A 27,084-nucleotide genomic window follows, 5' to 3' on the forward strand; every position below is an offset into this window, starting at 1 on the left:
AGGCAGAAGGGTCCTTATTTGTTGAAGAGTCAGCATCTTGAACTTGTCGTTCGCTATGAACTTGTTGAGGGGGGATAAGTCCAGAATGACTCTGAGTTTGTCGGAGTCTTTCTTGGGGACACAAAACAGTCTTCCTTGGAACCTGGTGGACTTTACCTTCCTTATCACCTTCTTGTTCAAGAGATCTAGGACATATTCTTCCAGAAGGGGGGTTGATTGTTGGAAGAACTGCTGGAATGTTGGGGGTGGTTGAGTCCAACTCCAGCCTAGACCCTTCTTGACGATGCTGTGTGCCCAGGGATCAAAGGTCCAACGATCCTGGAATTGGCGGAGTCTTCCTCCCACCGGAAGCACTTCATTGCTTCTGGTGTCCCGAGGGCTTGCTGCCTCGGCCGCTAGCTCCCTTTCCTCCTCTGCCTCTGGAGGGACGGCGAGACGCGTCTCTGCCTGCACCTCTGATTGAGCCTCTACCTTTGGGACGAAAGGTAGTCGTCTGTTGCTCGAAAGCAGGGGTGAAGACCGGTGACTGTGACAACACCGGTTGGGTGACCAATTGAAAGGTCTGTTGTAGCTGAGCTGCCACTTGGGAGGTAGCGGGTCCCGGAAACTGACGTCTTGGTTGACGTTGCTGGGGTTTCTGTTTTGAGGATTTCCTCTTAGGTTGAGGTCCATCGTCCTGAGAGGGTTTCCTCTTCCTTGACATGCCCCACTTGTGGAGAAGGTTCCTATTCTCCGTGGCGGCTTTGTCGGTGATTTCCTTCACAAGGTCAGAAGGAAAGAGGTGTTTGCCCCAGATGTTGGAGGAAATCAGTCTCCGGGGTTCGTGTTTCACAGTGGCACCTGCGAACACGAATTCACGACAGGCTCTCCGAGCCTTCATGAAGTGGTACAAGTCCTTCATCACGGTTACCATGTGGGATTTGGAAAGTACCATGTAGTGGTCTGGTACTCTGTGTCACAGGCCATAATTTCAAGTTGGACTTGGTGGGACATGGATGCTGCGAGCCTCTCCTTCGTATCTTGTTCCCGACGAAGGAGGTGATCGTTGAGCTTCGGGAGGTCTTCGTTAAACTGACGTCCGGCGACGTCAGGATCTAGCTTTCCCACGACGAACGTATGCTGGATGTCCTTCCAGTGTCGAGCGTCAGGGGGAGTAACTATGGAGAAGGGTCTGCACTCCTCCAGTGCAGGGCAGGCTTTCCCCTCTTCCACAGCTTTAAGGCACGCAGCGAAGGCCTTTTCCAAGAATGGAAGTACCGCATTTTCAGGTGCGACATAAGTAGGGTGCTTCTTGCTCAGGGCCGGAAGCTTAGAGCAGGTAAAACCCCTACTCTTGAACGTGTTGGCTAGCATAGCCTGGGCCTTCGCAAGATCGAACACTATCTCTTCCTTCGGTTCGGTCTCTTCTTTAGAGGCAGGTTCAGAGCGAAGTCGGACGTAACAGTTCGGGTAGGCCTCGAAGTTTGGGAAGAACTCCACGTCTTCCAAAGGGACCGTGCCGATCTTGTCACTGACGAAGATCCTGCCGGTCGCGATAACCATATGCTCAGCATACCTCCATGGGTTGGCATGTGAGCAAGCGGGGAGATCCTTAACCGAAATCCTCTTCGGTTCTCTGGATCCCATCATGGACCTGATGAACTCCTGATTCTCCTTTAACCTATCGTCCATGACGGCTCTAATCAACCGGATCATTTCTTGAGTGGATGAAGAGGGATCCGGGGTCATGGAGGTAGACGGGATAGACACTTCCGTCGGTGTAGGAGTAGGGGTGGAGATGGAAGGAGGAGCGACCTCTTGCTCCGACTCGGCGTATTCCACCTGGTCTTCTTCATCTTCAGCTCCTTGAGCCATAAGGGTCTTCTCCGTGTCTTCCGAGACATCCGACATATGTTCGTCATCTTCGGAATCCAGGCGGCACTCGTGCATGGACTGGGCCATGACAACATCAGGTTCCACTGTAATTTGGACAGTGGGGATCACATCCTTGGGTACCACTGAATCAGGGGAGGCCTTAGGGAACAGGAGTGACCTCATTTCTTCAGTGGCCAGGTACGGTCCGGTGGCATTCTTCTGGAAGCCACGCACCCACTTGCGTAGCTTCTCCCGAGAAGTGTCCCTGACCTCCGCTGAGGGAGGGTTATGGAAGGCATCAACTAGGTGAGCCTGGCAGACCGTACAATTGAATGGGTCCCAGAATTTCAGATCCCCTTTCTTGTTAGCACAAGGGGCGTGAGTCCTGCAAGCCGTATGCCCGTAGAAGTGCGGGCGTTTCACAGCGCAGAAGTCGAAGTCACACTTCATCTGCTCCTCCTGTGGAAGAAAGAGAAAATGAGTATGGGGGGAGTCATAAGAGTGGTTCTTAAGCTAAGTTAAGATTAATCATTAATTTTAACTTAAAGAAAGGGTGTGATGCATAGAGATTGAAGTAGTAAAGAAAACATACTCCATGCATCCCGCCCGGCTGGCTACCGCAAGCTTTATCCCTGGATAATCCGAGATGGCCGAAGGCACAGGATAGTATTCCTTAAAATTCCACAGGGCAATGGAATTCCATGGAAAAAACCAAGGATAAGTTTGGGACCGAGATCACTCAGTCCCAAATTAGGGGGCTAACAGGTCCCTTGGGGTAACTGCTTCCGGCAACCAGCCGCGCTAAGATGCACGCAGCATGCTGGAATTTTGAAGAATGCAAAGAGACAGCATGATTACTTATAGAACAGTACCAAGGCACTGATCTAAAGAGTATAAACAGGCCATCTGTTTGCAGTGTAGGGCTATCAGTATACAAGTGATAGCTAGTAGAAGGGGGTGCAAGTAGTCTTGATGCCTCCGGGAGGTTCCGGCAGACCTCCGGCACGCTGGAGGCCGCTCCAGCAGAGTTTCTGGCATTAGAACAGACAAAATGTAAGTCAAGAGTAATACCAGGGTGGCGGCCGCCGGCACAACGGCGGCACGCCGGCAGAGGAGCGGCGGCTCCGGCAGTCGGAGGATGCCGGATTGGTGACTGGGACAAGGATGGTATTAGCTGAACCAGGTTGCCGGCAGTGGATGCCGGCACTCCGGTGGCCGACCGGCAGGCGGACGGCGAAGCTAGGAGGAAGGAGGAGAGCCATCGGCGGGAGCCGGCGGCCTTCGACAGTCCCCCGGCAAGCGGGGGGGGGGGGGGGGGGGCTGGCGGCATGAGGGTAGGGGAGAGTCACCAAGGTAGGAGGCGGGTATCGCCGACAGTGGAGGCGGCAAGGGACCGGCACCCGGATAGTGAGAGAGACAGGGGGGGAGGGATGTAAGAAGTTCAGTCATGGACTCCCAGACATCCCCCCCCTGAGAGGGTGTACCCATGATAGAGGCAGGCTCTATCACCCAGGAGCAGGGGTCACAGAGGACCGGGAGCTAGGGTAGCCCAAGGGAGGGCTAGGGGACACCCAAGAGGGGGGAGACCTCCACATGCAGAACACATCCAGTGGCTAACCCCATAGGACACTATGAAGGGTATATGTACCAGAGCGGACTGCACATGGAAGCTCAAGGTAGCCCTATCACTCCACCCTAAGGAGGAGTTGTAGGACAGGGGACAGATGGGTATAGACTAACCTAAGTGTAGGCTAGGCTATACAAGAGATAGGTGGGGAGGGGAGAAGAGAAGAGTCTTCCAAGGAAGGGGTTCTGTACCAGAGCGGCCACTAGGGAAAGGGAGGACACTCCCTAACCTAAGATAAGGCAGCCAGGCTGAAACGGTGCATGGGTACAGTTTCAGCAGGGGACAGAGTAACCTTCCAAAACCTAACCTAGAGCAGGGCTAAGAGCCCTGAACTAGGAAAGATAGAAGACATATCGCTAACGCAGGACAGTCATAGACTATTCCTAGCCATAGAGGAAGGGCTAGCCTTTCCTCACTCTCGGACGCAACCCTAAGGGGGGTTCATTCCCTTAGGGAGGACTGAGAGGCGATAAATACTCCATTAGACACTTGATCCCTCTACTTAGAAAGGGAATCAAAGCTAAACAGAGGGAATGCCAAGGCAGGGGATGAAGGAAGCATATAGGGGTCCTACAAGTAGGTTAGGTTAGGAAGGGACACTAACTAACCTATCCCCTATATGGTCCCTGAAGGCGAAAAAACACTTGCATCACGGTCGAAAGTATTGTAAAATAATGCCACTATCTTCATAACTTAGCCTAGGATCACTAATAAAATCATGCATGAACACTTATATATAGGCGCTCTGGCCTGGGGGCTATAGTAGCCGACTGGTATGAGGTCAATCGATGACCGATAAAAAGCGTCGAAACACGATATAAAAGTTCCTAGCTATGAAGATTAAATAAACTAATGTAATCGATTAGTAAATAAGGCCGGAAGCGTTGTTGTGGCTAACTAAATAAGGCATGCATAACAACAACGACGCCATAAAATGGCGGGTCCGGTAGAGGCACAGCTCTGCCACAAAACAGCAATTATTTCGGAAAGTAATATTTACTTTACGGTCAGAGCTTAACTAAACAATACTGGAACCTTGTACTCAACTTTCCAGAAGAAGGCGAGGCTGAAGGTAGCGACATTACGTAGATGCAAAGCGATAAGTAAAGCACAGGGAAAATCCGTCTAAGTAGGGCGAGCTACTGAACAAAGGATGAAGACGGACGTGACGTCATTTAAGCAATGGCGCCCGTTTGTTTACGTCTCGAGTACCAGTAGTAGCCACGAATGAGATTAGCTATGGAACGGCTCCCAGCTATTCTCAGCCCTTACACACCGAAGCATTAACTCTGTTCGGGGTGTAGATAGCTATGTGGCGCGTTAATACATGCGTCCCCTGTTGATATACGATGTCTTAAAGGGAAACCTTTAGGACACTCGCTCCAGAAGTTAGAATTCTGTGATAGCCTGTGGTTAAATTCTCTGGGAATATCTTAGTAGTTATTTACCCAAGGAAGCTACCAAAAAGGAACCTTCCATCAGGACGCCATGGCTTGAGCCCAAAAACATATTTATATATATATATATCTATTCATCCATCGATTCACCCATATTTAGAATATTTAAAGATTATAAGTATATACTGTATATACATATATATACAGTGAACCCTCGTTTATCGCGGTAGATAGGTTCCAGACCCGACCGCGATAGGTGAAAATCCGCGAAGTAGTGACACCATATTTACCTATTTATTTAACATATATATTCAGACTTTTAAAACCTTCCCTTGTACGTAGTACTGTTAACAAACTACCCTTTAATGTACAGAATACTTAATGCATGTACTACAGTACCCTAAACTAAAACAGGCACAAATATTAAAGGCGACTTTATATCATGCGTTTCCTAAACACGCCAAAAAGCACGATAAAAAATGGCAACCAATGTTTTGTTTACGTTTATCTCTGATCATAATGAAGAAACAAACGCATTTACTCATCTGTGTATAGGTTAGTTTTTGCATCGATTATATTGATTATTCCGTACAGTATTTTGATTTTGTTATTACCAATGTTTTACTTAATTTTTCTTAGGACTTCCAAATGAAATGTTTTTCTTTATGACGCCGCCTGAAACGACGGGGTCATAAAGTACGCTCATTAAACAAACGAAGGCATTTAACGCACATGATGAAAGTGATAAATAATGATATTACAGTAAAAGCTTTTATAAAATATGTTATTACAAATATTATTTACCGTATCTATATAAAATCATACATACGTAGCAAAGCAGGAAAACAATTTACGAGAGAGAGAGAGAGAGAGAGAGAGAGAGAGAGAGAGAGAGAGAGAGAGAGAGAGAGAGAGAGAGAGTTGTTTTACATACGTAAATGTAAATTTAAAAAAAAAAATAGCCCCATTTCATATAAAATAGATGACAAATATTTTACTTTATCATATTACAGTAGTCTGTATAATACTGTAAAGTTCAGTACAGTATGTTGTTGTTATAGTCGTGGCGATGAAATTCTCATGAAACAAAAACACGCCATTTAATTACAACAGCTGATTCATTCTCTCTCTCTCTCTCTCTCTTTCTCATCATTTTATTCTAGAAAATTGCTACTATTTAAATAGTTAATTGCACATTAAGAAAGCGTGTACTTTTGTTTTTAAATTTCGGGTGTGTTTTAAAAATCGAGTATTGTTGACTTCTTTTTGTTTTACTTTTGGCTGTGATTAGATCCGCTGACATTTAGCTGCTGCTCTTGAGAGTGTACGAATACACTAACAAAGTATCGTTTATACCATTTCTTAACTTATTCAAACCGTCTACAGTATACAGTTGATATTACATAAGCACCAATGTGTTATAACCTATCAAATTTTTTTGTTTATTGCATTTAAACCCCCCCCTCTCTCTCTCTCTCTCTCTCTCTCTCTCTCTCTCTCTCTCTCTCTCTCTCTCTCTCTCTCTCTCTCTCTCTCTCTGTGGGCTACTTTTCACTACCTCCCATTCCTTACCTCTCTCTATCTCTCTAACAAATGATATCTTTGTTGCTCCTCAAAGTTTCATTTATATTGAAAATCAATCATGATTCAATTTTCCTTACTTTCTCCAATCTGTCACATCGCGGTATTTTCGAAATTTCCGGAAAATCCGCGATATATGTATATACATGGGTTATGAAAAAAATCCGCGAAGTGGTGAATCCGCGATGGTCGAACCGCGAAGTAGCGAGGGCTCACTGTAATAGTTTTTTTTTTTCATTTATTTATTTTCCTTATCAATTGAATTTTGATAATCTTATAATTCTTTATATCCCGATTTTATTTCAGGCCAGCCCTGTGAGAGTCAAGCTTGACTCAATGGGCTGATAAAACTCCTTCCTTTGAGAATAATAACCTCCAATCTGACACAAACTCTCCTCCTCCTCCGACGATATCATCATCCTATCATCAAGGATCTCTGAAGCACCAAGCTCTGCAGCAAGAGGTTCAGAAGATAATTGATAAGAATGTCTTGCAGGTGGTTGAGGCTGGGTATCTCGGTATTTACAGTTGATTCTTTCATGTGAAAAGGCTTCTCGAAGCGGGAAACCAGTCATTGACCTCTCAACTCTGAACCTCTACATCAAGAAGACTCCTTTCAAGATGGAGACAGTGGTTACAGTCATTTAAGCCATCATACTAGGAAACTTCCTGTTCATGCTGGACCTGAAAGATGCCTGCTTTCAGGTTCTGGTCCCCCCAGTGTCCAGGAAGTATCTTAAGTAGCAGTAGATAGCAGGGTGTACCAATTCAAGGTCCTCTGCTTTGCCCTGTCAACAGCCTCATATGATTTCACAAGAACCTTCGAACTGGTGTTATTCTGGGCCCATCTCAACAGGAAAGATTCTCCTCTGTTGTGTTCCCCTCCATTATTCAGACTTTTCACGGATGCATTGTCTAAAGGATGGGGAGCCTATCTAGACCAATGCATTGCCTTAGGAACCTGGTCAGCATTGGAACGTTGGGAGCATAGAGTGTTGGAATTGAAAGCAATCTGATTAGTTCCACAACAGTTTTGCCCTCTTCAGTCATGTCACTCAGGGGTATTAATGAGTGACAACACCACCAGAGTTTACTACACCTGCAAACGAGGGTGGTGAGGAGCCGGTGTCTCGTTGCCTGTGTATACCCGCAGTTAAGACCACGGAATAGTCAGAAGACAATACAGTTTTCCTCTTGGCCCACTTCATTCCAGGGAAAAGGAATGTATTAGCAAATCATTTGAGCAGGAGGACTAAGATCATTTGTGGAGAATGGTCTTTGAGTCGTCAGATAGCCACAAGAGTAATAACTGTGAGGTTCTCCAACCATCAACCTGTTTGCAACATCTCTAAAAACAAAGTTACCTGTGTGTTGCTCTATAGTTCTAGATCCATGAGCAGCATTCGAGGATGCACTTCAGCACCCCCTGGACAGCCTCGATGCTTGTGCTTTTCTGTTTTTCTGCCTATTAAGAAAGATAGCCAACAGAGTAAGGGAAACGCTAAACCTTGTCATAACTCTTATAGCTCCGATGTAGACTCACCAGAAGTGGTATCCGGACCTACATCATCTTCTATCAGAGAATCCGAAGGAACTCCCACATCTTCCACATGTTTTACAGTAGGCCCACAACAGATTTTTCACGGTGCAGTGGATTTTTTGCATCTTAACGTGTGGAGGTTATCCAGCATATCCTCTCACAGAAAGGATATTGATGAGAGACTGAGTAACAGATGTCTGAATACTGAACCTCCGAAAATCCTCGACAACAGTCTACCAGGCCAAGTGAGTCGTCCTCTGTGATTGTTGTCATAGGATGGGTATCTCTCTGCTCAAAGCCTCTCTGCCAGTAATTGCTGACTTTTTGTTTTTCCTCCATAAGGAGGAACTGTACTCCATTTCTGCAGTAAAAGGCTATCGCTATTCCTTGAGCCAATTCTTTAGACTTAACAGGGTAGATACAGTATTTCTTCTTCGAAGAGATTTCTTTGCTCATGTGAAGCTTTGAGCCGACCTGTCCTCCAGTTAAGGTTAGCTCGCTTGCTTGAAACATTGTGAAGGTTCTAAGCTTTTTCATGAGGGCTCCTTATGGGCTTGTAAAATATGTGTCAGACAGGGACCTTACAGTAAGATGGTGTTCTTCCTTGCCTTAGCCTCTGCCAAGTGAGTGAGTGAGCTCCATTGGCTTATGTTCCATTCAAAAAGGTGGAGGGAGGTTTCTGGGCTTTGTCCCTAATTTACTGTGTAGTCAAAATCCAGAACCCGTTGTCGTCAGATCCAAATTTTTAGTCATTTAAGGTTGCAAGTCTTTGTGGGGTAACTGAGGATCTTTATAAACTCCTACTGTGTCCTATTAGGGCATGCGATGCTACTTGAAGCGTACCAGGTCAGCCAGTACTCACCTGTAGAACCTTTTATTAGTGTAATCTCAAAAAACTCCATTTCCTTTAGGCTATGGGAAGTAATTTCCCATTCTTTAGAGTCTCCTTTGAAAAGAAGAACTCGGGTGAAATCACATGACATCAGAGGTGTTGCTGCCTCTTAGACTTTCAAAAAGAACTTCTCTGTGGAGCAGGTACTTAGTGCAGGGGTCTGGAAATGATAGACCACCTTCACTTCCCATTATCTGTGGGATGTGACTCACAGATCTATTGAGACATTCACCTTGCACCTGTTGTTGCTACTCCAAAAGTGGTTTAGCTTCCTCGGTTTTTTTACAGGACCAGCACCTGTAGTTCAAGGGCTAAAGTTAAGAGTAAGTCTTGGATGAAAGTAAGAAGTGACTGACTGGGCTTCTTTTTCTTTTCATCATCCGCCTCTCTTGTGGTACATCCTCGCCAGCCGGACTTGATCCGAGATAGGTAAGCTCAATTTTACTTTCAACATCCTAATGTATAGACACTTGATAGTCTTTTTCCCAACATTCCTTTCGGAGGGTAATGTATGTGACAAAGCAAACCTTTTTACTCTATTGAACAGCCTTCAACAACTTCATATCTTCAGGCTGGGTTTTCAGCGCAGAGAGGTCTTACCTCAAAACTGACCTTCTGTTGCCTTTTCTGTGATTACCAGACACTCATTCTGGTTCACAAGGTGCAGAAAGCCATAAGCATTTTTTCATTTCTAAGGTTGAACATTCCAAGATTAGTTTTCTAGCCAGTTGGAACAGAGACTTCCTCCCTCCTAAAGATGATTCTCCTATATTAAAAGGACAGTGGTTTGCATTTGCGTAGAGACAAATGACAAAGTATTTTTCCTAACTACCCCCAGTGCAAGTTCCAGTTACAATCTAATTGAGGTTAAATTGAGCTATAGGGGCCAGTTGCCTACCCTCTATCTTGCCAGTTGTTTACACCTTGTTAAAAGTTTTGACTGCCATATTCAAATTTCACTGTTATCCATTCTCCAAGAGTAAAGGACTCAGGTTTGCATAGTTAGTTAAATACAAAATGGGATTTTATGACTTTGTTAAGGTAAGGGTGTAATAATAGGAGTTTTTAAAGTACTGCACTGTACATTTACACAAATTTAAAGTACATTACAGTGAGTGAGCTATGTGAAGACAAAGTACAGTAGTGAGTTATTTAGAGTGTTAATGTACTTCATGTAACCAGTGGTAAGTTGGTGAAGGGGGTGAAAAGTTGTCTTTGACCCCAGGGCACCAAATGTTTTATTTTTTTTCCAGTGGTTTCTGTTACTTATTGTAACCTTGTCCCCCATGAAAGGAGAGGTGACTGTATATATTCTCCCTCCTTCCGTGAATATAGTTGATTTAAAACAATTTTAATGTAAAGAATTCTAAGTACTGCCACAGTACTGATATCTGGTGATTGGGGGAGTCAACATCTTGGTGGGCTATTCAAATCCTTGCTGAAACTCTTGTTCCCACTTTTTCTTGCCAAAAGCTTGCATTTGTAACATACAGTATAAGCAATATTAGTATTGATTAGTTATTAAAAGTATAAGTTTCAAATATGAAAATTTTTATTTTTAGGTCTAGTTGTGTTCCTAAAGATGCCAAGAATTACAACTGTACACCTTCCAGTGATGCAGTGTTAAACTGTCCAGCATGTCTTACAATGCTTTCTATTGATTGCCAGAGGTAAGGAATAATTATTTAACTTTTTGGGCTCAAGCCATGTCGTCCTGATGGAAGGTTCCTATAGGTAGCTCTAAGGGATATTTGGCTACAGTGATATTCCCAGAGAATTTGACCTTTAGGTCTCCAGAATTCTAACTCCTGGTGCGAATATCCTTAAATTTTTCTTAAGGATATCGCATAAAATCAGGGGACGTATATCTTGATACAACCCTTCCTTCCATACTGTTACATGGCTCCAAGATGGCGATCATTCCTTATTTGGTAGCGATCTCGCACGGTGGTTTTCCCTGTTGTTTGACGTTCTTGATCGTTCTTGAGAGGAATTAATATGCAGTCTCCAGCATCTTCTGCCTCTGGAAAGTTGAGAATTTAATCTTTACAATGTATAATTTTTTAGCTCCTGCCTCACAGTGAAATTAGTATAATTTAATGTGTTTTATGGAGCATGGCCAGTCACCGGAGGGGCCATGTTGGGCGCTGTCGTTCGTCATGCATGCTTTATTTAGTCAGCAGAACGACATTCAGTTAGCTTTAATGAATTAAAGCTATTTGCACAATTATACAAGTGAAGATATGCTTGTGTCGATACGTTAGAGTTTCGGCGATTTAGGTAACCGAGATCTTGCCCCGCGCTAGGCTACCTAGCCTAGGCGCTTCAGTATACTTTCATACATTATCCCCGTTTATCCTCGTGTATCCTTTTATCAACTTAACAGGAGATAGTATATCTCCTAGAATTAATTATATAACTCGATACTCATCTCCTGTGGAGAATTAAGGGTAATCCCTCCTTCCCTCTGAGTGCCGACAACCCTATCTTAGTCGCATCATAGAGTAGTACACTCCGGCTTGACTAGGCTAGTGTTTCCTGTCTCCCACCCTTGCCAGCGAGTATCCCGGCTTGGGTTTTCGACAGAACCTCAGAGTATTCAGTCTTTATGCCGGCGGCTGAGCTGCAGGGTGAGTAGTCATCCCCCTGCCGGCTTATAGTTGCCGGTGTAGGAGGTTTAGCCTCCCAAGGCCGCACCTGAGGTGGTAGCATACTGCCGTCACCTTCTCCCCTGGGGTCTAGAAGACAAGTCTTATTTTGGCAGACCCTAGGCTGAAGAATAAATATTCTTCTGCTGCCTAGGATGGCGCCGATATTGAAATGAAGTTTCACTTTGGTTTGGAAATGGAGGCAATCCTGCCGCCATCTCCTAACACTTTCGGCAGGCCCTAGGCTGAAGAATAAATATTCTTCTGCTGCCTAGGATGGCGCCAATATTGAAACAAAGTTTCACCCCTGATTGGAAATGGCAGCAATCCTGCCGCCATCTCCTAATACTACATACAAGACCCTTTCCCTGCCCCTCTCTGTCCTTTTACGATAACCTAGCTATCGAAATTCTGTGGCCATTGTCCTACATTCTCCCGCTTGCCGGGTAGATTGTAGTTCCGGTCAGGTTCCTACTTAGGTGGCTTGATAACCGCTCCGACTTTCCCCTATGGATGCAAGGCTCCGGGAAAGGTTGTGCCGGCTGTGACGGCTGCTGGTGGGAGACCCCTTTGTCTTTGAGTGGTCTTCAATCCTTCCTTGGACTGCCTTCCACATCCCTGAATCCGGCATTGCCGGCAACAGATTTTGGGATGGGTGGAAGCTTGAATGATTCATTCTTCCCTTCCATTTGAACCCTCATTCGGGAAGAAGGCAGTGAGGTTATATACCTACACCCTTATTTACTGTACGTACATTAATAAGGCAGCCGTTGGCTGGACTGGTGCCTCCAGGTACTAACCCAACCGGTAGTATGCTGGTTGGACCTGTGCCGCCAGGTACTACCCAGCCAGTGGTATGACGGCTGAATCGGTGCCGCCAGGTACTAACCCAACCGGCAAAATGCTGGTTGGACCGATGCCGCCAGGTGCTAGCCTAGCCAGCAACATGCTGGCTGAACTACAGTATATGATTATACAGTAGCCAGTATATTTGATGTATAGTACATACTACAGACAGAAAATTATAGTATAAAGTATCCAGTTGTTTACTTTTTCATCATACCCTGTATATCCTTTCACAGTCTATTGTTGAGACCAATTCTATATTGAAAGGAAGTATAGTAATCAGTCTTATAAATTACCCCACAATATTAAAACCTTTAGAGAAAGGTTAGTGTTAGTATACACTTGTTCTATCCCTAGAGGTTAGAACCCCTTTCTTTTGAATTTCTTTGATAAGAAAATTCTAACATTAATATTGGGGGAGGTCACAGCAATTGGCTGGATGGGAGACACAAGTATGTGTCTTTCCTAATTCCTTTTAGCTTACTATCCCAAGCTATAATGGTTCAAATATTAATATTTTGCATAACCTGTTTATCAAATGTGATAAACTACTGCATACTCATTTATTTTTCCTTTCTTTACAGGAGGAACCCAAAATGAAGTGTGAGGTGATCTTCTTTAACCACAGGAGTAGGAACTTCTGTGGTCACAAAATGTGTAGGTCTCATGCCACCTGCACCATTACCACCGAAACCCTGTGGTACTGGGACCCCCAGAACTGCAAAGTCTGCTTGGCCATGGTGGCCGAAGGTTTCGACGACCCCAAGTCAACGGAGTCGAGGGATGCAGCACGAGCAAAGCTGCGCAAATGGGTGCGAGGGTTCCAAAAGAACTCTCCGGGACTGTACCTACCTAATGACAGGATGCGTAACTTGCTGTTCCCTAAAGCAGGTACTGAAGCTGTCTTGCCCACAACACGACCTGGACCTCCCTGCGTCCAGATTGCCATCGAGACGGATGTCAGTCAGGCGTTGCAAGGCATGGACATCCACCAGGAGGAAAGGATGTCTGAAGTATCTTCAGACGCTGAGAAGGATCTCCTTAGGGAGGATCTCGAGGAGGAGTCTACCCTACCTCCCGAAGAAGAAGATGAAGCTGAGTCGGAATCCCTTCCGCCTGTGCCAGCACTGGAGCCGACACCTTCTACGTCTTCTGCTCCGACCCCTCCATTGGACAACATGAGCCAGGCAGTTTTGGCTCATATCACAGCACTGATGGAGAACATTCTCAAGCAAGGCGAAGAAAGGGAAGCGAAGCTTGAAAGAGAGCTCCGTGAAGCACGGATCACTGCCTCCCGAGGGTTATACAAACGACTTAGAGTGCAAGACCTCCCACCCTGCTCCGAGACGAATCCCTGGAGTCACGCGGAGTATATGTCGATCACCAACGGCAAACTCTACATCTCTGAGAAGATGGGAGCCGTCCCCTTAGATGACATACAGATCTGGCCAGGCATCAATGCTTACCCTGATTGCTTCATTCGACTGAAGCATGAGCCAGCGCCAAAAGAGGAGACGGAACCGAAGGAGGTCATGGTCTTCGACTACGATATAGGCACAGGCTCTCTTGTCGAGTAGCCTGAAGAAAGCGGGCTATTCAAATTCGAAAGTGTCCGCCTTGAGCAAGAAACACCCTACCTTTCTTGCTCCTGCTTCAATATCCTTCCCCTTTACATTGAAGGCTCTTAAAGCTGTAGCCAAGGCAGTGTAGGCAGGCAAACCATGCCCTGCACTAGAGGAGTGTAGGCCTCTGTCATTAGCCCTGCCCATGGAAGAGAAGGAATGGAAGGAAGTCCTCCTAACCTTCTCAGTAGGGAAGCTGGATGCAGGTATTGCAGGAAGACATTTCAGCAAAAATCTCCCTAAACTATCTGACTTTCTCTTGTTTAGGGAACAAGAGATGAAGGAGAGACTTGCTGCATCCTTATCCATACAGAACTGCATAGAGATGTGTGCAGGCCAAAAAAAGTACCCCAGACATGCTCATGGTCCTGGTGAAAATGCATATGACCACCCTAGTGAAGGACCTGTACTCTTTCATGAAGGCTAGGAGAGCCTGTAGAGAGTTTGTGTTCGCTGCAGTAACAGTGAAACACGAACCCAGGAGGCTGATATCTTCCAATATCTGGGGTAAAGACCTCTTCCCGAATGAAGCGGTCAAAGAGGTAGTAGAGAAAGCCGCCACGGAGAATAGGAACCTTCTCCAGAAGTGGGGCATCTCCTCAAAGAGGAAGTCTTCCCCGGATGCGGGTCCCCAACCTAAAAGGAAGACAAAGAAGCCTAGACTTCCCTCTCGGCCTGCCCAGCAACATCCTACAGTCATCATGACTGCGGTGCCCCAAGTGGTTGCTCAACCACAGACCACTTTCCAAGTGGTGCCTCAATAGCTGGTTGCCCAGTCACCAGCATTCAACCCTGGGTTTTAGAGGCAAACCACTACCTTTCGGCCGAAAGGTAAAGGATCTAGACGGGGTTCCTCTAGACATCCCTCAAGAGGTAGGGGAGGACGCGGTCGAGGAGGTAAACCCTCCGGACAACCGAAGCAATGAGATGCTTCCGGTAGGAGGGAGGCTCCAACATTTTCAGGATCGTTGAATCTTCGATCCTTGGGCCCACAGCCTAATCAAGAATGGACTAGGATGGAAATGGAACAAGTCTCCACAATAATTTCCTCAATTCTTCCAACACTCCACCCCCTCATTAGAAGAATATACCTCAGAGCTCTTGAGCAAATGGGTTATAAGGAAAGCAAAGTCCATAAAATTCCAGGGAAGGCTGTTTTGTGTTCCCAAGAAGGACTCAGACAAACTCAGAGTCATTCTGGACTTGTCGCCACTCAACAAGTTCATAGAGAACAGCAAGTTCAGGATGTTAACCCATTAACACATAAGGACCCTGTTACCCAAAGGGGCACACACAGTCTCGATAGACCTGGCAGATGCTTACTGGCACCTCCCAGTCAGCCGCCCCCTCTCCTCCTACCTAGGATTCAAGTTACAGAAGAAAAAGTATGTCTTCAGAGCCATGCCTTTCAGACTAAACATAGCCCCAAGGATCTTCACGAAACTTGCAGACGCAGTCGTTCAACAACTACGCCTAGAAGGTGTTCAGGTAGCAGCGTACTTGGACAACTGCCTGGTGTGGGCAGCATCCGAGACGTCTTGTCTGCAAGCATCCAAGAAAGTGATCCAGTTCCTGGAACATCTGGGATTCAAGATCAGCTTCAAGAAGTCTCGACTCTCTCCAGCTCAAGATTTTCAATGGCTGGGAATCCATTGGAACCTGATGTCACAATGCCTCTCCATTCCTTCAGGGAAGAGGAGGGAGATCGCAGGGTCTGTCAAGAGATTACTGAAATCCGACAGGATCCCAAGACGCCAACAGTAAAGAGTACTGAGCTCTCTACAGTTCGCAGCAGTAACAGGCCCAGTGCTAAGAGCACAGCTGAAAGATGCAACAGGAGTTTGGAGAAGATATGCATCAAACGCTTGAAGAGATCTACAAAGACCGATACCGACCTTACTACGATCACTTCTCAAGCCGTGGTCGAAGGCCAAGAACCTAACGAGGACCGTACCCTTGCAACCACCTCCACCATCGGTGACCATCCACACGGATGCCTCAACGGAAGGATGGGGAGGTCACTCCCATCAAAGGAAATTCCAAGGGACTTGGTCATCTCTGTTCAAGACCTTTCACATCAATATTTTGGAGGCCATGGCAGTCCTCTTGACGTTGAAAAAACTCTCCCCTCACAGATCAGTCCACATCAGGCTGATCTTGGACAGCGAAGTGATAGTGAGATTTCTGAACCGACAAGGCTCGAGATCGCCCCACATCAACCATGTGATATTAGCCATCTCGTCTAGCGAAAGAGAAGAGATGGCACTTATCAGCAGTTCACCTACAAGGGTTCCACAATGTGACAGCTAAAGCTGATAGAGTCAGAATGGTCCCTAGATGCAGACTCATTCTCCTTCATCATGGAACAAGTCCCGGAACTGCAGATCGACCTCTTCGCGACGAGCGACAACAAGAAACTACCTCGATATGTAGCCCCATACGAGAACCCTCTGGCGGAGGTGACGGATGCCATGTCCCTCGATTGAAACGAATGGACCTGGATTTACCTGTTCCCTCCAACAAATCTCCTGCTGAAGGTCCTCAACAAGCTGAGATCCTTCCAGGGAACGGCAGCTCTAGGGGCCCCCAAGTGGCCCAAGAGCAACTGGTTCCCTCTGGTGATGGAACTGAAGCTGAGGCTGGTCCCTCTACCAAACCCAGCACTATCTCAACTGGTTCAGAAGTCGACTGTCTTCGCTTCATCACAAAGAACCCAAAACCTTCATCTCATGATTTTCTTGCCTTAGCAGTTAAGAAAAGATTTGGAGTCTCAAAAGGCAGTATAGACTTCTTAGAAGATTACAAGTCCAAGTCAACCAGAAGACAAAATGAATTGTCTTGGAAAAAGTGGGTTGCTTTCGTTAAAGCAAAAAGACCGAAAGAAATCTCAATAGACTTCTGTCTGTCCTTCTTTATCTACCTTCTTAAACAAGGTCTGACTCTTCTATACGCCCTCTAGGTGGACCTAACGAACGAAATCTTTAACAAGATCCCGAAGGCATGCGCTAGACTTAGACTTGCAGCTCTCCGAAGCCCATTTCATGGTCCTTGGACAAGGTCCTACTCTATGCTTCAACCGTGAGCAATGAAGAGTGTTCTCTTAAGGATCTAACCCAAAAAGTTATTTTCCTGTTCGCTATAGCCTCCGTGGCTAGAGTAAGTGAAATAGTAGCCCTATCAAGAAACGAGGGCCATATTCAGTTCACAGAAGTGGGAGAACTGAATCTCTTTCCTGATCCTACCTTTCTCACCAAGAACGAGGGTCCCTGGAGAATCTGCCCTCTGAAGGAAGATGGCTCTCTGTGTCCAGTAGAATGTCTAAAGGTCTATCTTCGAAGAACTTCAGACTTCAGGGGAGGACAGCTTTTCAAAGAAGAAACATCAGGATCAAACTTATCCCTAAAACAACTGAGGGCGAAACTCACCTACTTCATTCGCAGAGCGGATCCTGACAGTACACCCGCAGGCCAAGAAAAATTGTTTCATCACTGAACTTTTTTCAGTATATGGACTTCGAGCATCTTCGCTCATATACTGGATGGAAGTCATCCAGAGTGTTTTACAAACATTATGCGAAGCAAGTGCACGAACTCAAGCATTATATGGTGGCGGCAGGTAGTGTAGTAAAACCTGTCGTCTAGTGCTGCGATGAACAGTGAATTGATTGGGACCATCAATTAGGGTGAAAAGGTGTTGACACCTTCCAGTGCGATACCTTTTAAGTGGGTGTCACAATGGTGACTCTAAGACTGTTCAAAAATTTCAGGTGTAGAATTATACAGATAATTGTGCCGTGTGCACATTGTACACAGTGTTGATAGTATCCAACATTTACAGAAAATTATATTGAAAAATTTTATCAAAATTTTCAAATTTCATAGTGGCATTAATCATTTTTTCCCTTTCAGGTACAAAACTTTATCTGTTTATGTTGTATGTATAATTCCCTTTAACATGTTACACTTGTTATTCCATTTAGTCATTTAGCTTAAATAAATTACTATTAGAGTGTAATTGCGTCTTATTTCACCCTGCAAATAGCACAATAAATGTAGCCAGAGTTCTCTTACTTATTTACCTAAGTAAACCTCATATTATTTTATGAATACAAACAATGGATATAGTTGATACGTATTTTTGTTCCGACATTATATGCAAACCGTTAGACCTTTGTATATCTAGTTGATACTTATGTTTGTTCTTGCAATATATGCAAAGCTTGAGACCCTTTTCTACTGTCTAGTATGACACTTCCCTGCAGGGGCCAGGAAGCCCTAACATTGTTCCATTATTAGTGGTAGTGACGTATAATGGTAACGTCATATTTCTCAATGGTCCGGATGACCATAGAAAAAATTGTCCCACGGTTAAGGCACCTATGAAAATCCACAGATACAGTACTTTCAAGTAATTCTCTGGTAAACTTCCATCAGGACGACATGGCTTAAGCCCAAAAAATGGATTTTGAAGCGAAGCGAAAAATCTATTTTTGGGCGAGATGGCCATGTTGTCCTGATGGACTCGCCTTCCTTTTTTTTTTTATAAGAAAAAGGCTTAGGCAAGATCCCTCCCGAAACACTATATCTGTAGCACCATGCTCAATGCTACAAGGAATGAGAGCCATCTTGGAGCCATGTAATAGTATGGGAGGAAGGGTAACCTTGATAATGGCTCCCCTTCAGTTTCGCCACTTTCCCCCTCGAAGCGAAAACGCTATTCGGGGTGAAGATTGTCATGTATCGTATCAAGATATATGTTTCCCTGATTTTTTGCGATATCCTTAAGAAAAATTTAAGGATATTCACGCCAGGAGTTAGAATTCTGGAGACCTAAAGGTCAAATTCTCCGGGAATATCAATGTAGCCAAATATCCCTTAGAAAGCTACCTTCCATCAGGACGACATGGCCATCTCACCCAAAAATAGATTTTTCGCTTTGCTTCAAAATCCGTTTTGTGATGGTTAAATGGGTTAACTACAGAATAGCTACATGTAGGAATTTAAAAGTTCTAAGAGTAGTAATGTGTTCATGATGTTTTAATTCATACATTATTTTTAAGTGGCAAGTAAGGTTTTATGATGTATAGTTATCATAAAAGTTTATCTGTTCTGTGTTGTGGTAAAGGAAAGGGAGTTTATTCCTATGCAGCTTACAAACCATCGTCCTTTAATTAAGGAGATTGATTCTGCATGACCTGGGGCCGGTCATTAAAGTTAAGATACCAAGCAGTCATCCTGCTAGTGAGGGTGCACGGCTAGTAGCCCTGCCGCCTTTCCAGCTGGAAAGCCTTCCCTTTTAATTTGGACGCTGACATGTTCGCATTCACAGTCATTTCCTGTAATAACTTTTCATTTTCTTTTTCTTTTCAAGAAGTAAATGTTGGTGGTTAATAATGAAGTGGAAACAAGAAGTTCTTGCTTACTGGGGGAAGAGTGGGCGCTACAACTGGCTTATTATTATTATTATTATTACTATCCAAGCTACAACCCTAGTTGGAAAAGCAAGATGCTATAAGCCCAGGGGCTTCAACAGGGAAAAATAGCCCAGTGAGGAAAGGAAATAAGGAAATAAATAAATGAAGAGAAAAAATTAACAATAAATCATTCTAAAATAAGTAACAACGTCAAAACAGACATGTCACATATAAACTATTAACAACATCAAAAACAAATATGTCATAAATAAACTATAAAAAGACTCATGTCCGCCTGGTCAACAAAAAAGCATTTGCTCCAACTTTGAACTTTTGAAGTTCTACTGATTCAACCACCCGATTAGGAAGATCATTCCACAACTTGGTAACAGCTGGAATAAAACTTCTAGAGTACTGCGTAGTATTGAGCCTCGTGATGGAGAAGGCCTGGCTATTAGAATTAACTGCCTGCCTAGTATTACGAACAGGATAGAATTGTCCAGGGAGATCTGAATGTAAAGGATGGTCAGAGTTATGAAAAATCTTATGCAACTTACATAATGAACTAATTGAACGACGGTGCCAGAGATTGATATCTAAATCAGGAATAAGAAATTTAATAGACCGTAAGTTTCTGTCCAACAAATTAAGATGAGAATCAGCAGCTGAAGACCAGACAGGAGAACAATACTCAAAACAAGGTAGAATGAAAGAATTAAAACACTTCTTCAGAATAGATTGATCACCGAAAATCTTGAAAGACTTTCTCAATAAGCCTATTTTTTTTTTGTGCAATTGAAGAAGACACAGACCTTATATGTTTCTCAAAAGTAAATTTACTGTCGAGAATCACACCTAAAATTTTGAAAGAGTCATACATATTTAAAGAAACATTATCAATACTGAGATCCGGATGTTGAGGAGCCACCGTCCTTGACCTACTTACAATCATACTTTGAGTTTTGTTAGGATTCAACTTCATACCCCATAATTTGCACCATGCACTAATTCTAGCTAAATCTCTATTAAGGGATTCACCAACCCTAGATCTACATTCAGGGGATGGAATTGATGCAAAGAGAGTAGCATCATCTGCATATGCAACAAGCTTGTTTTCTAGGCCAAACCACATGTCATGTGTATATAGTATGAAAAGTAATGGGCCAAGAACACTACCCTGTGGAACACCGGATATCACATTCCTATAATCACTGTGGTGCCCATCAACAACAACTCTGAGATCTATTACTTAAAAAATCAATAATAATGCTAAGAAATGACCCACCCACTCCCAACTGTTTCAGTTTGAAAATAAGGGCCTCATGATTAACACGGTCAAAGGCAGCACAAAAATCAAGGCCAATCATACGAACTTCCCGACCACAATCAAGGGATTTCTGTACAGCATTGGAGATTGTGAGAAGGGCATCACATGCTCCAAGGCCTTTACGAAAACCAAATTGCAAACTAGGGAGTAGATGATTACCTTCAGCAAACCTATTAAGACGTTTTGCCAGAAGACGTTCAAAAACTTTAGATAATATGGGAGTTATGGAAATTGGGCGGTAATCAGTGGGATTTGAGCTACCACTAACACATTTACATAGAGGAGTAACATTACCAATTCTCCAACTAGTGCTAAAAGCTCCTCTTCTTGCTAACTTGCGCAAAATAACAGATAACTTTGGAGCTAAGAAATCTGCTGTCTTTATAAAAAACAAAGGAAAAATACCATTTGGGTCTACACCTCCATCAGCATCAAGGTCCACCAACAGAGCTTTAATCTCACGAGATCGAAAAGCTAAACTAGTTAGTTTAGCCTCAGGAAAACAGGAATGAGGAAGTTCAAGTTTTTCATTACTCTGTTTACTGTCAAAAACATCAGCCAAAAGGGTTGCCTTTTCCTTTGGACAGTGAGTGACTGAGCCATCTGGTTTAAGTAAAGGAGGAACTGTTGCATCTACACCAAAGAGTGCAGATTTAAGGGTAGACCACCATTTATGTTCCTGAGTTGTACCAGAAAGTGTTTCTTTTATGGTTAAATTGTACTCCTTTTCAGTTGAGGCATTAACTCTCTGAGCAAAAGCTCGAAGCTGAGTATAGTTGTTCCAGGTCAAATCTGATCTGTTACCCTTCCAAAGATGATAGGCCTCCTGTTTCTCCAAATAAGCACGTCTACAATCATCATTGAACCACGGTTTGTCCTTCACTCGGTACCTTAGCACACGAGAAGGGATACGCCTATCAATTATGTTGACTAGATTCTCATTCAAAGGGACAACAGGATCTACACTATTATATAATTGTGACCAATTCAAGCACAAAAGATCATGTAAAATCCCATTCCAGTCTACTTGGGATTTTATATAAATTTTACAAGAATATGATATATCAGGGACAGGCTGCTCAGTCTTCACTAATAATGAAATCAAGGCATGATCAGATGTCCCGACTGGAGAACCAACCTTACTAGTTATAACACCAGGGGAGTCAGTGTATACGAGGTCCAAGCAATTACCAGACCTGTGAGTAGCTTCATTTATGATTTGCTCACAGCCTGATTCAGAGGCAAAGTCTAAAGCTCTTAAGCCATGGCAATTGGTAGGAGAGATAGAACTTAACCACTCCTAATGGTGAGCATTAAAATCACCAACAAAGACAAAAGAAGCCTTTCTATCATCATTTTGTATCTTAGCCATAATGGTAAGAAGACAATCGAAGATAGAATCATCTATGTCTGGATTCCGGTAGATCGAACACAAATAAAAGTTGTTATGCCTGCCACAAACTTTTATTACCTGAATCTCATGACATCCACATTGATAGCAGGACTTATGAGAAGCAGGGTACTCGGTCCTAATATACACCGCCATTCCCCTGGCCCTAGGGATGGCATCACGTTTCAACATTATTGGCTTCTTAAAACCAGTTATATGGAGCTCAGATGAGTGCCTCATATTAGAAACCAAAGTTTCTGAGCACAAAAGAATATCATACTGTCTGGACGCAACTGTAAGGTCTTGGATATTTGCATGAAGACCACGAATATTGCAATACAGAAGACGACATTGACGAAATCTAGGACGTACTGGTCCCGGATTTCGCTCAATGTCTCCAGACAGCATAAGAATTAATAGAAATAAAAAAGAGACATCATACTTAAAAACTAGATTAACAAGAATTATAACAAAAACAATACGTACAGAATTATAAACAAGGTGATTGATGATACCCATAGACTATAGTAAAAAGTCGGAAAAACTGGTCAACATGGAGGAGCCGATACACCATGCAAGGCTAAATACCCTCCAGGATAGCCACTTCAACTGAAGGGAGGACAGTAAGGATGGTTTTGAGAAGAAAAAAAATCAGAAAAAGGAAAAGACAACCTCTTGATAAACCACCAGGCATCCATGGCCCTTCTATTAAGCCTGCCCAACACACCATTTCAAAAAAACAAGAGGAAGAAAAAAAAAAAGAAAAAAAATAAATAAGATAGAATAGTGTGCCTGAGTGTACCCTCAAGCAAGAGAACTCCAACCCAAGACAGTGGAAGACCTTGGTACAGAAGCTATGGCACTACCCAAGACAAGAGAACAGTGGTTTAATTTTGGAGTGTCCTTCTCCTAGAAGAGCTGCTTACCACAACTAAAGAGTCTCTTCTACCCTTACCAAGAGGAAAGTACACTGAACAAATTCCAGTACAGTAATTAACCCCTTGGGTGAAGAAGTGTCAAGTATCTCATTGTTGTCAGGTGTATGAGGAAAGACGAGAATATGTAAAGAATAGGCCAAACTATTCTGTGTAAGTGTAGGCAAAGAAAAAATAAGCCGTGACCAGAGAGAGGGATCCAATGCATTACTGTCTGGCCAGTCAAAGGATCCAATACCTCTCTAGTGGTAGTATCTCAACGGGCGGCTGGTGCCCTGGCCAACCTACTACCTTATGGCTAAACCAGCTATAGATCCACGCTCTTCTTTATGTCTTTTAAGAGGCATGACTGTTTGTTGGTATCCCCGTATGCTGAATGTAGGTCATGGCCTCTTGTGCAGTGGCAGGCATACACTCTGGAGGGGAAGAATCTTTTGAAGTGTTCATTAGGGTTGGACTACCCAAAAACACTCCGGAGAAATCTTTCGCTTCTTCGGTCTCTTCGGTGGTTGTAAATGATGCTGCCACCACTGTGCATATGCCCGTGAATTTATCCCTGGGGAGTACACTGCAGGGGCTTGGATCTACATTAGCAAGCTTTTCAGGTTTTGCTGGCTTGTGTGATATCCCTAGAGTTTGTCACACCCGTTTGGAGGCTGGAAGCTCTTCACCCATGAACATGCAGGCTGTTGATGATGAGGCTTCCTTAGTTCTTTCAGGTAAGCCCTCTATGACTTTGTCGAGGGAGTTAGTAGCTAAGATTACTTCTCTTCCGGTACCCCTTGTGCAAGTGTCTCAAGTGTGATGCCAGTGAAGGGTGTGGTGGTTCCCCAAGTGTCAGGGAGTCCAGTGGCTCCCTCCCTCTAAGCCTAAGAAGGCAGGTAAGTCTAGTAAAGTAGCTGCCGGTCCAGCAGGTAAAGTAGGTGGCCGTAAAGCAAAAAGGCAAAGGTGAGTGTTACCCTTATCCCAGGGGTTACCCCGATCCATGATCTGGAGCCAGTAACTCTCACCCACTCCTGTGTCTGTCGCCCCAACCCTTGTGCCAGAGGGTCTGGGATTGGTTCCTCCTCCCTCAGTGTCAATGGTTGGCCCTCTGACCCCACTTGTTGTGGGATGTCAGGGCCTTTCCCTTCCCTTGTGACTGTGTGCCCTGGTGTTGTGGCTCCTGTTGGAGCAAACCTTGTGGTTTCTCTCCCTGGGGAGTGTTGTCATCGATGGTCATTCAGACCTTGATCGCTATGCTTGCAGAGCCAGGAACAAGTACCAGGAAGAGGAAGAAGCATGCGTACTGTTCTTCCTCCTCCTAATATACCTTCTCCTGTTCTTCCTCCTTTTCGTCCTCCAACTCGGATTTTGAGTCTTCAAAGAAGAAGATTAGGAAAAGGGCAAAGAAGTTCAGTGAGGCCAGCCGTAGTCGCAGGGAAAGGGTTTCCTGTGACACTACCGAAAGAGACCCCACTATTCTGGCCCTGTCGCCCCAGCTAACCTGGCTTGACCGGTTGCCTCTGCTTCCCAGGCAGGCCCTGCCTTGACCGGTTGCCTCTGCTTCCCAGGCAGGCCCTGCCTTGACCGGTTGCCTCTGCTTCCCAGGCAGGCCCTGCCTTTCCCAGTAGCTGGCCAGGACAGAAGTGTATGGCTGTATGCACTTTCTGTTCCTAGGTTGATGGAGGAGCTTCAGTGACCTCCATCTTCCTTCTCTTCAGGACGCTGGACACCTACGCCCACTCTACCGTTGAGTATCTCAACTTGATATAGAGGATGGCACTATTCAAGGCTGTAGTCAAGCTCACGTGTGCTTTGCTAGGCCAAGAGTGTGGGCTAACTGGGTTTTGAAGAGACAGGAGGTTGTAGTTTTTAACTTCTCAAAATAAGTTACCCCAGAGGTGGCGTTATTATTTTGGAATTCCTCAGTGCAGTGGAGGCAGTAGTGGTACCATGAAGGACTGTTTCATAGTATTCCCTGATCTTGAGTGCTATCTCCTTCAGTGACCCCAGCCCTTTGAAGGTGATGGCGGCCAAGCCTGTGGGATCAGGATTAAGGAAGGGCCTAGCACCTGCTCCGATTCCCTGGTCAGCATGGCCCGCAACCTCTTACTGAGAAGAGTTTGTGCGAGCCTATCCTTTTTGAAGCATTCCAACCCACATCTTTAGGAGGGGTAGTGGTAGGAAGAGGGGAAGGATAGCAAATAATTGATGATGTCTTTCCCCTTGCATGCTGTCGAGAGTCGGGGGATACCTGTGTCGCCATTGAGAGACTTTGCAGAGAAACAGGGCCAAGTTTTTAGTAGGTAGTGTCCTTAGGGATAGTTACAGGTATACCTCATCTTATATCGGTAATTGGTTCTTGGAGAGGCAACTTAAGTTGAAAAATAACTTAAGTCAAATTTACTTGTCTCTAAATTTACTTGGCACTAGGCTAAACCACAAATAATCATTCTCAGTTCTGTATTTTATTTATAAATATAATTTGAATAATATCCGATTAATGAGAATCTATTGAAGCTTAAAGAAAATAAATTGTTCCGTAACTGGAATACAAACCACGCTATTTATTAGGGGTTATACTTTCGGTGGAGCAGAAATGACGAGCCATTAAAATTTAGCAAGGGTTAACTACCAACACCGCTAGTTAGCGGGGCAAGGGGGGTGGGGGGGTAGCTTGCTACCACTCCCGTTCACACACCTGTGATTTAGTCATTTTACTTTTGGCTCGGATCGAGAGTGGTTGTTTCCTCTCTCCCTCCTCGCCTATTCTGGACTGACATTAATTTTTGTCTTTTAACTTACTTTTTCTTATACTTGTATTTTAGGGCTCAAGCCATGTCGTCCTGATGGAAGGTTCCTATAAGTAGCTTCCTAAGGGATATTTGACTACAGTGATATTCCCAGAGAATTTACCTTAGGTCTCCAGAATTCTAACTCCTGGCGCAAAAATCCTTAAAAGTTCTCCTAAGGATATCACAAAAATCAGGGTACGTATATCTTGATACGACACATAGCAATCTTCACCCCGAATAGCGTTTTCGCTTCGAGGGGGAAAGTGGCAAAAATAGAAGAGGAGTCATTATCAAGGTTACCCTTCCTCCCGTACTACTACGAATATCTAGATGGCGCTGTATGTCAACCCAGCGCGCTATTCCTATAGTTGTAGTGGTCTCGCACGGTGATTTTCCCTGTTGCTCTCTCGTTACGCTTTGGTTTTTCTGGATTTATCATGCAATCTCCAGCCTCTTCTGCCTCGGGAAAGTTGAGTATTTGATCTTTACAGTGTATAAATTTTAGCTCCTACCTCACAGTGAATTTAGATTAATTTTAAGAGTTGGAGCTTCGCCCTCATCGGAGGCGCCATGGGCGCTGTCGTTCATAACGCATGTGTTATTTAGTTAGCCTGAACGACTTTCCTGGTTTTAATAGCATGAATATTTACGAAGCTATTCAGTTATATATTCTAGGAAGTTATATATATTGTGCCGATTGTATTCTTTAAAGTTTCGGCGATTTAGGTAACCGAACCTTGCCCGCGCTAGGCTTCCTAGCCTATGCGCTTTAGTTTACCTTCATGCATGATATAGAACGACATTCCTAGTTGTAATATTAATTAAATATGAAGCTATTTAGGCAATTTATACTTGTAAGATATTTTGATTGCATATATTTCCTCTTCATCGATCGTATACAAGAGTGTTTCGGCGATTAAGGTAACCGAATCTCGCCTGGCACTAGGCTACTAGCCTAGTGGCTTTAGTATACTTTCATACATGTTCCCGGTTTACCCTTGTGTATCGTTTTATCAATTCAGGCGGAGATAGATATCGCCTAGAATTATTATATAAGCCGATACTCGTCTCCAGTCGAGATTTAAGGGTAATCCCTTCTCCCCTCTGAGTGCAGCCATAGGCTACAACCCTATGTTGGTCTTGCCATTGAGTAGACACTCCGGCTTGACTAGGCTAGTGTTTTCTGTCTCTTTCCATGGCTGGCAGATAGCCGACTTTGGGTTTTTGACAGAACC

The 27,084-nt window shown here is 44.3% G+C and overlaps 1 protein-coding gene across 1 annotated transcript in view; it reads left to right on the forward strand.

Moving 5' to 3' along the window:
- LOC137643984 (E2F-associated phosphoprotein-like) overlaps positions 1–27,084 on the forward strand; it is a 393,029-nt gene that overhangs the window by 253,692 nt on the left and 112,253 nt on the right. Inside the window, exon 4 of the mRNA XM_068376817.1 lies at positions 10,454–10,561. Coding sequence (XP_068232918.1) covers positions 10,454–10,561 — 108 coding nt within the window. The remainder of the gene's footprint in view (positions 1–10,453; positions 10,562–27,084) is intronic.

The sequence above is a fragment of the Palaemon carinicauda genome, chromosome 7 (assembly GCF_036898095.1).
Source record: "Palaemon carinicauda isolate YSFRI2023 chromosome 7, ASM3689809v2, whole genome shotgun sequence".
Lineage (NCBI taxonomy): Eukaryota > Metazoa > Arthropoda > Malacostraca > Decapoda > Palaemonidae > Palaemon > Palaemon carinicauda.